General features: G+C 51.2%; 1 protein-coding gene across 2 annotated transcripts in view; it reads left to right on the top strand.

Annotated features, from left to right (window-relative positions):
• MAPK4 (mitogen-activated protein kinase 4) overlaps positions 1 to 11,510 on the top strand; it is a 176,289-nt gene extending 164,779 nt beyond the window's left edge. The window contains exons 4-6 of one of the 2 annotated variants that reach the window (XM_033177713.1): positions 1,649 to 1,810; positions 5,631 to 5,844; positions 8,837 to 11,510. In XM_033177713.1, the coding sequence (XP_033033604.1) occupies positions 1,649 to 1,810; positions 5,631 to 5,844; positions 8,837 to 9,530 (1,070 nt within the window). In that variant the 3' untranslated portion in view covers positions 9,531 to 11,510. The remainder of the gene's footprint in view (positions 1 to 1,648; positions 1,811 to 5,630; positions 5,845 to 8,836) is intronic. The other variant, XM_033177714.1, reaches the window with a different exon arrangement.
• Positions 11,511 to 13,673: the final 2,163 nt, after the last annotated feature.

Raw genomic sequence — 13,673 nt, 5'->3', positions numbered from 1 at the left:
ACATCTGCTACAAGCCAGGTATTTCCCCCAGGAGCCTTCATCTACCAATGCACTTGACTCCTTATAATACTCATTCCAAGTATAAATAATCATCCTCATTCCACAAGGGGTGGATAGGGAGAATGTGAGGGAGCTAGGTCTGCCTCCAGGGCTGTCTGCCACCAAAGCTCCTGCTTTCTGTCCCAGGCCATGGATTGCCAGGGAGGCCCCACTGACTGCCTCTCATATGACACCATTGATCTCAGGCAGGAGCAGACAAGTGAAAGAGGCTCATTCTCTGCCCTCCCCAACCCCCATGGTTGAAGAAGCTACTCCAAGCAGAAGGTTGTGTATTACTGGTTTGTGTGTCACACAGGAGAGGGGTCAGGGGCTTGGGAGCAAGGTCCCACCACCTCTGTCTGCAGCTTGATCACCACTGACCTCATGGTCCGCTGGTGAGTGGTGTGGAGTACACATTTGGAGACAGGACCCGACAGGGGCTTCCAGAGCCCTGAACTGACCCAATGAGTCCACTGCAGGGAGAGGCCAAAAGGACCTCTTCAGGAGAGAGCTTGAGGCTGCAGGCACTTCCTCAGTCAGGATTCACATGTGCTTAGTGCCACACAGGGAACTGTGGGGGGACCTGGGACAGCCCTCATCCTAGGCCACCAACGTCTGGAAGACTGGAATCCCATGGGAATTCATGGCAAGGGGCGGGCCCTCTGTGCAGCTGGATGGGCAGGGGCAACTTCTTGAGGAAGGAGAGGTATGGCTGAGGTTTTAACCTAGCAGAGTTAAGTGGAAAGGCAACTCAATCAAAAAAGAGAAAATGGAAGTAACAGAAGAACAGCCTGGAAGTCAGAGGACAGCAAGGAGACCCATCTGTCCAATGCCAGAAATGCCATACCGTGGCCAGTGGTTGCCTGGGTGTGGGAGATGAGTTGAGTTTCTGAGACAAAGACTGAAGCTTCTCATGAATGAGAACTATGCCTCACCTATTCCCAGCATCCAGCATGATACCTGGCATGGAGAAGGTGCTCAATAAATAACTATTTATGGAATGAGTGAATAAATGAATGCCTGAGTCCATCCTGTCCCACTAAAGTTCCCTTGAAAACCTGGCATAGCCTGTCTTCCTTCTCCCAAGGAGCACAGAGGCTATGTGCTCCAGACACATCCCAAACCCAATTTGTTATTCCTGATTTGTTTTTCTCTTGAGAGTTTCCTAGATGGAATCCTCTTAATTGGAAACCAAAAGTTATGGCTCATTCCTAGCCTTAAAATTGTTTCCTTCCCCATCCTAGTAAAGATTGTGCAGACAGGCTTATGGGAAGTTGCTTGGAAGGCCTTGAGCCAGGCTATTCGCATTCTTTAGTGCTGACTTACATCCAGCTGGTCTGTGTGAGAATAGAATGCTAGGGGCATAGATGGGGACTTGCAGACTACCAGAGTCAACCCCTTCTTTCTACTTTTAACAAAGCCAAGCCCCAGAGATGTCAGCCACCTGCCCACAGTTGTGCAGCAAATGAAGACCAGAACCCCGGTCCCAACCCAGTGCTGCCCCACTGCCCTGTGTTGTTCCTCCCAGAACACCTGGCACTGTTTTCGGGCTACTGCACACCACAGCCCCTTGGGCAGCACACTTAACCATCTGGCATTCCCTCCCCAGGGGCCCATGAGCTGGAGCAGATGCAGCTCATCCTGGAGACCATCCCTGTAATCCGGGAGGAAGACAAGGACGAGCTGCTCAGGGTGATGCCTTCCTTCGTCAGCAGCACCTGGGAGGTGAAGAGGCCTCTGCGCAAGCTGCTCCCTGAAGTGAACAGCGAAGGTACCTGAGCCTGGCAACCAGGCCAAGTGTCCAGGGAGGATGAGCTCGGCTCCACCTTGTGGGGTAGGGGGCAGGCAGGTCTCCTTCCAATAGGGCAAAGCATGGTCCTTGGATATAAAAGTCAAGGCTCCCCTGCCAGTGGGCCTTTGCCCTAACTACTTCCAAGCTGTGGATGTTGGGCCTCAGGAGTCCATTGGGTAGTCATTAGTGTTCTACCCTTGTTTCTGCTTCCTTTTGCTTCTCGTCTTCCTTGCTTGCTTTCCTCCCTCTCTTTCCTTCATCCTCCCTTATGTTTTTGTCCTGGAAGGCACGGTGTGGTGCAAAGAACAGGTGCTTCCTCAGCCTGAGGGCAAGACCCAGGTCCCATTCCACCAGTGATGAGCTGTGTGGCCTCAGACAAGGCCCTTCGCTCCTCAGGCTCACTCCCTCTGCTGTATATTCAAGGCCCAGCAGGCCTGGGAAGAGGCCAAAGGCTCTAGCTGGCTCTAGCTCTCAGAGGCTCAGGAGACTCAGTCTAGGTGACAGCATCCCTCAGCAACCGAAATGTCCATCTTGTGACAGGTGCAGAACAAGGGAGGCAGGCCTCAAGACCACACTGGGGGCATTCAGTTCTGTGCTCCATTTATTACAGGACAGAAATAGACCAAAGGTGATAAATCTGGTGACAAAAACTCAGGTGCAGCACAGGTGAAAGGCGGGCTCTGGATGAAGTAGGGTTGAGGGGCCCAGTGTCCCACCCACCTGCCTCAGTCTCCAGACATGCTACTGAGAACCCTTCCAGAACCCCTGCAACTCTGAGCAGCTGTTTGGAATCCACTGGGCCAGAGGAAAGTGACAAGATTGTACAGAAGCTTCATTATCTAAGAAATGCCTTAAAAACATCTGGAGTGGGTGAGCCTAGGGAGGAGTTTCCGAGGGGCAGCGGCTTAGGAGTTAAGGTGAAGCTTGTACGGTAGCAGGTAACACTGAAATCTCTGTGGTTTAACCCACTTACAGTTTATTCATTGTTTACCTCACATCCAGGCAGAGTTGGGAACGTGGATGGGCAGGGGAGGATGAGTGGCTGTGCCCGGGACCCAGGCCATCAGGTCTGCCATCTTCAGCAGGTGGCTTTCAAGGTCACCTTGGGCATTCCCTTCCAGCCAAAGCCAGGGGAAGAAAGAGCAGAGACTCTTGCAGGAGGTTTTTCTGGGTCAGGCCTGGAAGTGGGGTACACACAGCACTTCCACCCCCATTCCATCGGCCCCAAGCACACAGCCATCTCTCACTGCAGGAGGGGCCGGGACAGGCAGGCCAGCAGGGTGCCAGGATGAGGGTGTCACATGGGACATGACTGCTGCCCTGAAACATGAGAAGGGAAATCATGGGACAGAGAGGACATGCTGCTTTGGGGGAACCATTGAAGGCAGAGGTAGGCCCCAGGGTAGAAGTTAAAGGAGGGAGATTTAAGTTTGATAAAAGGAAGAATTTTCTGGGCCAGGTGTGGTGGCTTACGCCTGTAATCCCAGCACTTTGGGAGGCCGAGGCAGGTGGATCTCTTGAGCCCAGGAGTTTCAGGCCAGCCTGGGCAACATAGGGAGACCCTGTCTCTACCAAAAATATAACAGATTAGCTGGGCATGGTGGTGCACGCCTATAGTCTCAGCTACTTGGAAATCTGAGGCAGGAGGATCACCTGAACCTGGTAAGTTGAGGCTGCAGTGAGTCATATTTGCGTTATTGCACTCCAACCTGGGTGGCAGGAGTGAGACCCTGTCTCAAAAAAAAAAAAAAAAAAAAAAAAAGAAATGAAGAATTTCCTAGTGTTTGGGCTTCCCAGAAGTATCTGGGCACCTGCAGGAGGACCTCCAGCAGATTTTCATCCATGCTGGAGTCTGTGGAACAGCTCTGGGGTTGGTACTTGACTTTTTTTCTTTTGTGACAGGGTCTCGCTTGTCACCCAGGATGGACTGCAGTGGTATAATCACAGCTCACTACAACCTCAGCCTCGAGGGCTCAAGTGATCCTCTCACCTCAGCCTCCTGAGTAGCTGGGACCACAGGCGTGCACCACTTTGGCTGGCTAAAAAATAATTTTTCCTTTTTAGACACAACCCACTACTGGCCCACCTTGCCAACTACTACTTGTCTTGCTAGAAACAAGCCCAGGGTGATCTCAAACTCCTAGGCTCAAGCAGTCCTCCTTCCTTGGCCTCCCAAAGTCCTGGGATTACAGATGTGAGCCACTGCCCCAGTGGTGGTACTCATCTCTTTTAAAGATGATACTGCCTGCACCTCAATCTTTAGAGCTTTAATTCTCTCATTTCCTTATCAAAAGGTCAAGTCATGGCTGGGGCCAAAAAAAAGGGCCAGAGGCCCAAAGAGAGAAAGACCTGCCCAGACTTGAAGCTGGGCCCTGCACTACACTGCCCGATTCTTCTAGTCCTAGGAAATTGTGAGGCATATCCTCTTTTAAGTTTGCAACTCCAGACCCAGAAACACGCTGAGCATCAGACTGTTGAGGGTGATCAGAGTTACTGCTGCTTAACTAATTTGGGGATCTAGAGTTACACTGCAGCACTGCATCCTCCTGGGAGGCCAGTGACCTTCTGAATCCATCGATTTCCTGAATCGCTGATGAATTTTCTTGCAAAGAGATCCAGGGCTGGTGTGAGGGGCAGGTTAGTGGTGCAGGCTGAGGCCCACCAGGGAGCCCCTCGGAGGGATGGGCAGCCTGGGCCTCGAGCTCAGCTCCATTTCTCCCTCTCCATGTGGGCTGCAACATGAGGAGCCAAATCATGATTTAAGCAGACCTCCAGAGATGCCAGTGCTGAGAAGGAATCCAAACTTCTAGGCTAGACCTTGCCCTGAGATAACCTGGGGCAGAGCTCCAAGAGCAGAGCTCCCAGGGTACCCAGCCCTGCTCAAGGGAAGGGCCCCAGTACCTGTGTGCAGAGCTGCTATCTGCTGAATCTTGGTATACATTCATGCTGGTTAGCAGCCTCTCATACAAGGCTTCTGAATGTCCCTTCCCTTCCCCAGGTTCCCACTGCCCAGAAGTCCCCCTTGATCCAGCCATGAAAGGACTACTGCTTGGCAGAGCAGGGGAATTCAGCCTGGTTGTTCAGTATCTGTAATATCTTTGTTGAACTTCCAGGGGCAGCATATGGTAGGAAGAGCTCTGGATTCGGACCCAGGAGCTCTGGGCTGTGGAGACCCTGTCCCACCCCTTGACTGCCACATTCACTTTTCTCAGTGAGGCTTTTTGCTGCTGCACCTGGCACTCCTGCCTCAGGGCTTCCTCAGGAGCAGGCTCCTCCGTCCCATTCCAGCAGCCCCTTAAAAGCCATGACAAAGGGAAGTTGGTGTATAAATATCCCAGCTTCCCTGCCCCGCAAGGGGAACCACCTCTGAGTGTGGCCCATACCATCTCTGGAGGATCCCAGGTGCCCACAGGAGTAACCTGTCATGAGTGTGCCTTGTTCTGGTTCCCCCTCACTCCCCCACCTGTGCTTGCTGGGATCCCCCACCACGTAAACTACCTACAACCCCAAGCCTTGTCTCTGGTTCTGTCTCTGGAGAAACCCAGGCTGAGGCTGGACCTTGAGCAAGTCACTTGATCCTCTGAGTCTGTTTAATTCATTTGCAAAATCTAGAAGGCAGCATCTGCTTTATCTTTGTCACTGGATTGTGACAAGAGTCTTGAGAAAGAAAATGGCTAAAAACGTTTTAACAAATGCAGAAGCACAGACACCAGCACAGAATGTCACCATGCTGAGGAATCTCCTTCTGAGCTCGACAAGGGCAACAAATGACTTTCATGTCCGGCTTTGCTCCCTGCAGCCATCGACTTTCTGGAGAAGATCCTGACCTTTAACCCCATGGATCGCCTAACAGCTGAGATGGGGCTGCAACACCCGTACATGAGCCCATACTCGTGCCCTGAGGATGAGCCCACCTCGCAACACCCCTTCCGCATTGAGGATGAGATCGATGACATCGTGCTGATGGCCGCTAACCAGAGCCAGCTGTCCAACTGGGACACGTGCAGTTCCAGGTGCTCGCAGCCCTGGGTTCCAGAGCCTACATTTCCCTGTCCTCCCATTTCTATTTTGCCTCATCCTCCATGACCTTTCCCTCTGTCTCCCAAATTGCGTAGCTCATTGGACGACTTCTCCAGCTTAGCTTCCTGCCTTTCTCTTGTCCCCAGACACTGCTGGTAAATGATCAGTGTGAGCTGCATATGTTGGTCGGGGCTTTCCTTTGTGCAACATCCCCAGCTTCCCTCACCACCCTGAGTCTACTGAACAGGGGGTTCAAAACAGTGCTCCCCAAGGATTTAGTGAGCACCATGGTAGGAGCTCACTTCTAGCAGCCTGGGAACTTGCCCTTGAAAACTAAACTGCAACAATGCAAGGCAAAAAAACAAAGCAGAGATTACCATTACAAAACGCTTTCTCATGTTTCATGTCGGTAACTCTTGAAAGTGCCATTAAACACCAGGTGCGGTGGCTCACACCTGTAATCCCAGCACTTTAGGAGGCCAAGGCGGGAGGATCGCTTAAGGCCAGGAGTTCTAGACCAGTCTGGGAAACAAAGTCAGACCCCATCTCTACAATTTTTTAAATTAGCCAGGCATGGTGGCACACGGCTGTAGTTCCAGACACTGGGAAGGCTGAGGCTGGGGAATCCCTTGAGCCCAGAAGTTTGAGGTTGCAGAGTGAGACCCTGTCAAAAAAAATGCCACTGACGGGGGCTGCATTATTATTGCTCATTGACACACAAGGAAACTACAGCTCCTAGGTTAAGAGACTGGCATCGTGTCATGCCCCTGATGGGTCTCTCTGCAATCTGCAGCTATGTCAGATGCTGCTAAGCAGTTATAGGACCATTTCCTGCTAAACTGGGCTTGGCTACAGAATCCTCAACAAGTGTCCCTGGAAGCCACTACCAATGAATCAGCGCTGGGTAGAAGATGTATTTTTAAACAATTTCTGCCTAGGCACGTAATGATCTCTTAGATCTTTTCCCGTTCTGACGTTCTTAGATCAGGCAACTAAACATTTGGGCGTCACCATCTGCTAATTCTGGGAGGGAGTGCTGGTAGCTGCTCAGTTTAGAAACAGCAGTCGAGGGCTCAAGCAGCTAGGACTTTGAGGGGGCCTAACTGGGAGTCCCACTGCCGTGGGAATGTGACAGCTAGTTACATAAGTGACAGATGAGCAATTTCTCCTTTTTAGTCATTTGACAGATGACGGGTTTCAGATTAAGGAGGCACCGAGGGAGGGCCAGGGCAATGCTGCTATTTTTGGACAGGTTTGCTGGCTTGTTGTTATCAATTGTTGTTTTCAAGCACTGCCAACAAAGAGAGATTAATGAAGACTCTTCTGCCACCCCCGGGGCAGGCCTGCCCTTGACTGTGGTTCCTGGGGCCCCTTCCCCTTCCTCCGGAGAGCCTTGGGACAAAGAGCATTGGCTCAGTGAGAGTCATCCTATACCTTCTGCAACTGTGGCATAGGGTTTTGCCAGAAAAAACTGTCACAGGATTTGTTGTTGCCTGTTCACCCTGACCACCCCTAAACCTGGTGCACTTGTGCTCCCGACCTTTCCCATCACACCTGCCTGAGGGAAGAGGATGACAAAGGATCTTGCTACTGTGGGCAAGCTACTTACCCTCTTGGAATGCTAGTTTCCCAGCTGTAAAGTAGGGGTGATAACACAAAGTCCACAGAGTTGCTTTGAAGACTACAGATAATGTATGTTTGGCACTTGGAATAGAGCAGCCAAGGGTCAGGGTCTTCACACTCTTACTCCTAGAAATCTCTGCCCAAGGCCACTCAATCGAGGAGGCAGGGTTCAGCTCGAGGAGCGATTCCTGCCCTAGCAGCGTCACTGGGAGGTGGGCAGTGCTGAGGCCTTCCTATGCCTCTCCATTCACACTCTGTGGGCTGCAGATGCCAGGTCTGCCCCACACAGCCGAACCTCCCTCTCCTTGGTCTATCTGTTGGGCCTGCTCAGGAAGTAGCTGGCTGCAGGCTGATGTTCTCTGTGCTCCTTGTCTGCCCCACAACCCCAGAGTTCTAGGTAGAGCACCTGCACAAGGAAGGGAGGGCTCCGCGGTAGCTGGTGGCCCACCTGTCTGCCCATCTGCCCTTTATTTGCTCTTGGCTAGCTGACTTCACTCTCCATGGCTGCAGGGCAGTCGAACAGGGCAGAATGCCAAAGATCTTCAGCTTCTCCGGAGGGTGTCTGTAACCTTTCTGTAGGTCCCACCTACCCTGCATCAATGCAAGGTGCTATGGAGCCCCCAACCAGATCCACCAGGGCAGTGGTTCCCAGCCCTGGCTGTACCTTAGAATCACCCGGGGGGGTCTTCAAAACATGCTGATGCAGGGTCCTACCCTAGACCTGCTCAATCAGAATTGGCATGGGAAGCAGTGAGGCAGGCATGCTATTTTATTTTTAATTCCCCTATGTGACTCTAATCTGATCCAGGGTTGAGACGCACTCACTGGAGCCTTGCTCCTCAAAATGTGGGTCCAAGGCCCAGCAGCATCAGAGCAGCTGGGAGCTTGTTAGAATCTCAGGCCCCATCTCAGATTTACAGAATCAAAATCTGCATTTTAGCAAGACCCGCAGGTGATTCGTGCATCCATCAGCATTTGAGAAGCATTACACAGGTGGATCCACTGGAAACTTCCATGAGAACAGGGACGTTTGTTTTGTTCATTGCTGTATTCAGTAATGTCTAGAACAGTGAGTGCTTGGTGCACAGTAGGTGCGCAGGAAATATCTGCAGCGTTTTGAATGCGTACAAAAGAACACAAGAGTTAAGCCGAACAACCTATGCCCCCAGCTGAGCCCTCAAGGCTCGCCATTACCTGTCCCATCACCCTCCCACCTTGAGGGATGGGGATCGGAGGCAGGGGGGATCCGGAAGGAATGGAAGGCAGGTGTGTGAGTGGCAAACAGGGATTAGAGGGCTTGGCTCCCTCCTGGAAGTCACCCGGCTCGGGCGTCCAATCACCGCTCCGTTTGTACCCTTGCAGGTACCCTGTGAGCCTGTCGTCGGACCTGGAGTGGCGGCCAGACCGGTGCCAGGACGCCAGCGAGGTGCAGCGCGACCCGCGCGCGGGTTCGGCGCCGCTGGCAGAGGACGTGCAGGTGGACCCGCGCAAGGAATCGCACAGCAGCTCCGAGCGTTTCCTAGAGCAGTCACACTCGTCCATGGAGCGCGCCTTCGAGACCGACTACGGACGCTCCTGCGACTACAAGGTGGGGTCGCCGTCCTACCTGGACAAGCTGCTGTGGCGCGACAACAAGCCGCACCACTACTCGGAGCCCAAGCTCATCCTGGACCTATCGCACTGGAAACAGGCGGCCGGCGCGCCCCCAACGGCCACGGGGTCGACGGACACAGCGGCGCGCGAGGACGAGCCGGCCAGCCTCTTCCTGGAGATCGCGCAGTGGGTCAAGAGCACACAGGGCGGCCCCGAGCACGCCAGCCCGCCCGCCGACCCCGAGCGCCGCCTGTCTGCCTCGCCCCAAGGCCGCCCGGCCCCCGTGGACGGCGGCGCCAGCCCCCAGTTCGACCTGGACGTGTTCATCTCCCGCGCCCTGAAGCTCTGCACCAAGCCCGAGGACCTACCGGACAATAAATTGGGCGACCTCAATGGTGCGTGTATCCCCGAGCACCCTGGTGACCTCGTACAGACCGAGGCCTTCTCCAAAGAAAGGTGGTGAGGGCGGAGGGGCCGCTCCAGGCCCTGCAGAGCAGGAGGCCCCCAGAGAAAGCTGGAGCTGGCAGGAGGAGGCCTCCCTTCCCGCCCCTCTCTGTTGCCTTGGGGTTAGCAGGACACCTGAAGGATCCGAGGAGCGAGAGGAATGTCCATTTCTTAAACTGCCTTAATAACTAGCCTTTAACCTCTAGGAGCGGGTTTGAACAGGACCCTGGCTTGGGGGTTGATCACTTTCCCAGCAAAGGGGAGACCACATGTGGTGCACAGGGAAGAAACAGCCTTAGACAGCGGTCTGCAGGCCCCACCTGGGTGACAGAATGCAGAGAAATCTTGCAGAGGTAGCTCCGAAACCACCTGACCCAACTAGCCTCAACTGACAGCTGAGGAAAGGCAATTAGGCCCAGAGACGAAGAGATACTTCTTAAGATCACAGGCTTAGTGTGAGGATGAGCTTTAAATCCCAGTCTCCTGGCCCCCAGGCCAGGGTCTGTCCACTATAGAATGTCTTCCTCTATTGGGGTCGTTCTGGCTTTTGGCTTAGAAACTTGGTCTGAGATGTTTCTTCCCTGTCCATTACCATTCAACGTTATTTTATTCAGAGCAATGTTTCTTGTATTCTGAAACTGGAAACTGAACCAGTTTGTTTCTCCTAGTCACCAAGCATACTTTCCTGGCTCCCCAAGTACTTAAATGTTTTCATCTGTCGCACCCCTGTATTTGCCTCACCCCTGCACGGTCTGAAATCTTCGTTTCAGGTCAGAACAGTCTGGGGTCTGTGGGTAAAATCAGCCCTTCTCCCAGGCCTGTGCACACCCCCTCGGCACTCCCTATGCACTTTCCTGACACACGCAAAGACAGCCCTCGTTCCCCTGTGGGCGTCCTACCCCAGTGAGGTTGAAGGCAGCAATTCCAAGAATCCCTCCAACCTCCCTGCCAGCACTCCCCCTGCACTCCACACCCTGCACCCCCCACCCGGCGCCCCCACCTGCCCCCCAACAGCTCCTCTCCAGACCTACCTCGGGACCTAATGTTCTCTACACAGACTGCTCCTTTGGAGGACAGCAGTGAGGTCCTGCCATAGAGAAAATGTGTTAGGAGAGAAGGTTTCACATGGAACCCTTCATCAATACTTTCCTGAATTTGATCATCCATGTAGCCTTGACAAAGAGCAGACCCTACAGAAATGTGTTGGAGAGCACATGACCTTGGGGGCAAGGAATCCAGGAAGGTATGAAAGGAGGGGTATCAACAGCATGGGTTCTTAGGGGTCAGGCACCAGCATGGAGACCTCACGACAAAGGAAGGGACTCAAAGTAGCAATGCCCCTCATAGTGTAGGCTAAAGTGAGTTTGGTGAATGCAAACCCATGTGCTCACACACACAGCATGGGGTAATGGTGTGTAGACACAGGCCCTCTGCAGAAGCGTAGGGTGGGGACACTGACAGCCCCTATCTGGTCCCCAGAAACACTGCCATTTCTGCCACTGGTGTTCAGCTCCTTCTCTTCCCCCAAAACTCCCAAAGATACCCACAGGAAGTCCAGCCAGTCTGTAGGAAGAAGATTCCCCCAGTCTTGGTCTTGGGCTGCGTTCATCCTCACATCACAGCACCTTAAAGCTAATCAGCAAACTATAATTTGTACATGGAAACCTGCAACACATTAGAAACTTATATTTAAAAACAATTACTCACACTGACCAATTTTTAAATGGAGAATATGTAAATAGGAAGTGTTTGGGTTTTGTTATTTTGTTTTTGTTTTTTCTTTAAGAAAAAGAAATGTACACTACTCCTCATGTGCCATTTTGTCCTCAGAGGGCGGCTTTACTTTTTTGGTAAAGGAACAAGCTACTGGCCTTGACCAGGAGTTCATATATAACTGTTATTACAGAGATATTGTTATAACTACTCATGTTTTTAAAAAATCTATTAAACATTATTAAACTTGATCAGGTCAGGCCAAATAAAGTTTTATTGGAACACAGATTTCTTTATTTATTACTCATTTATGTACTATCTGATCCTGTCTTTGAGAGTGCTAAGAGCTAGCTGGCTTCTGCCTGCGCCCATGAAGGCCACTGTATTTGGGGGTGAGGGAAGGACTGGGGAGGGGAGAATCTACAGAGACTGGTAATCAGGAGGTGATTCTAGAATCATCTGGTGAGGCCTGGTGTCCATATTGTGAATTTCAAACTATCTTGGAGCTAACTCCAAACCTTCTGACTGGGGCTGGTTCTCTCCCGTAGTCATGAAAGGTGCAAACATCATGAGATTGGGGGGAACCCAACCACCTAAAAATTCCCACCCGCGCTACCCCTCACAGATGCCTGAGATCCCATCCATCTGAAGTCGACTCCTTTGTAATATTAAACTGTTAGTCTTCATTTGTAATTCAACAAATACAGTCGACCCTTAAACAATACAGGTCTTTTGGCTAAAATAACTTTCTACTGTTGAAATGCACCTGAGCTAAGAGGAGCAGCCTGTTAAGCCAATTATCAGATTATTTCCAAAGTATCTGCTGAGAGTGGCCATGCTGAGTGGATGCAGGTGAAGGGAGGCCAGAGCCAGGCCAGAGACCTGGTTGAAATTTTATATTGGAGAAGACTTGAAGCCCAATGTGAGGCCCAGGCTGCCAGAATGTAGGAAATGGAGTGTGGAGAGAGGGAATTGAGAAGCACCAACAGCAAACAGCACCAAAGAGGAAGGAGGACCGAAAAAGGAGGAAAGAGGGCACCCTAAAGGAAATAGTTCATAACCTCATCCAGCCACCTGATTCTAAGATGAAAACTTCTGTTGGGAGGGTCCCAGGTCTACCCTATGTGATAACATAGGGATCAGCAAACTATGGCCACTAGGCCAAGTGGTTGTATTGGAACATAGCTACGCTCATTCATTTACATATTGTCTGATCCTGTCTTTATTTATTTTTATTTATTTATTTATGTATTTATTGTGATGGAGTCTTGCTCTGTCACCTAAGCTGGAGTGCAGTGGCATAATCTCAGCTCACTGCAACCTGCCTCCCAGGTTCAAGCGATTCTCCTGGCTCAGCCTCCCAAGTAGCTGGGATGACAGGCGCCCCACCCACCAACGCCCAGCTAACTTTTGTATTTTTAATAGAGATGGGGTTTTACCATGTTGGCCAGGCTGGTCTTGAACTCCTGACCTCAAGTGATCTGTCTACCTCGGCCTCCCAAAGTGCTGGGATTACAGGCATGAGCCACCACACCAGACATCTGTCTTTACTTCTAATTGTGATATTTTATATCATGGATTTTTTGCAATAATATTTTCTAAATATTGCATTCAAATATTTATCTTGGTTACCGAGGTTTTTGGCACTCTTAAAGTTTGTGCCCAAGACAAGTGTGCCTCACTGGCCCTCAACCTAGTCTTGAGCCTCATCTATATGACTGCCTCCATCCTACAGAGTTGAGCAGTTGCAACAGAAACCCCATGGCCCACAAAGCCTAAGACATTTATTACCTGGCCCTCTCCAGAAAAAGTTTGCTCACCCCTTGTGTAAGATGCTATGTGGCCTCCACGTCTTTGTGAATAAGTACACAACTTGCCTTCTCTTTTCTAGCCACTGACATTCCAATTCAGAAATGCCACATTTCCATGACGTTTTCTAATTACACATCCTATTTTCATGACATGATTCTCTCATTACACATCCTCGTTTACTTTCCATTCTTTAGGGAAATGTCTTCGTTTGCTAGTGAGAAGTTTCTAAAAGTGTGGGAATCATCCTACTTGAGCTGAGGCTGAGGGGACATTATGTCAGAGGTTACTACCATGATTAGAAACCAGGCTTTTTGCTGGGATGGTTAGAACAGGCAAAAGCTCAACTTGAAAGCTGTGGTTCTCGATTGAACTAGTAAGCTCCACATGGAGAGGGAAAATGTCTGATGTCCCCAACTGCTTGGTCATGAGTCAAACTGTAGCAAGGGTATGTCGAGCAGCATCTTCTCCTCATTGAGACTGAATCACTGAGAAAGCCCAGGAATACCTGCCTGGGTAATAGTCCTGTCTTCATCCATTATTCAATGAATATAACAATTGTAGATGGGCATTTACAGACCATCTAATCCAACCCCCTTATTTTGCTGATGGGTAGACTGAAACCCAGGGCAGCAAAGTA

The sequence above is a fragment of the Trachypithecus francoisi genome, unplaced genomic scaffold, assembly GCF_009764315.1.
Source record: "Trachypithecus francoisi isolate TF-2019V2 unplaced genomic scaffold, Tfra_2.0 Lachesis_group19, whole genome shotgun sequence".
Lineage (NCBI taxonomy): Eukaryota > Metazoa > Chordata > Mammalia > Primates > Cercopithecidae > Trachypithecus > Trachypithecus francoisi.
This window is presented reverse-complemented; position numbering and strand designations above follow the sequence as displayed.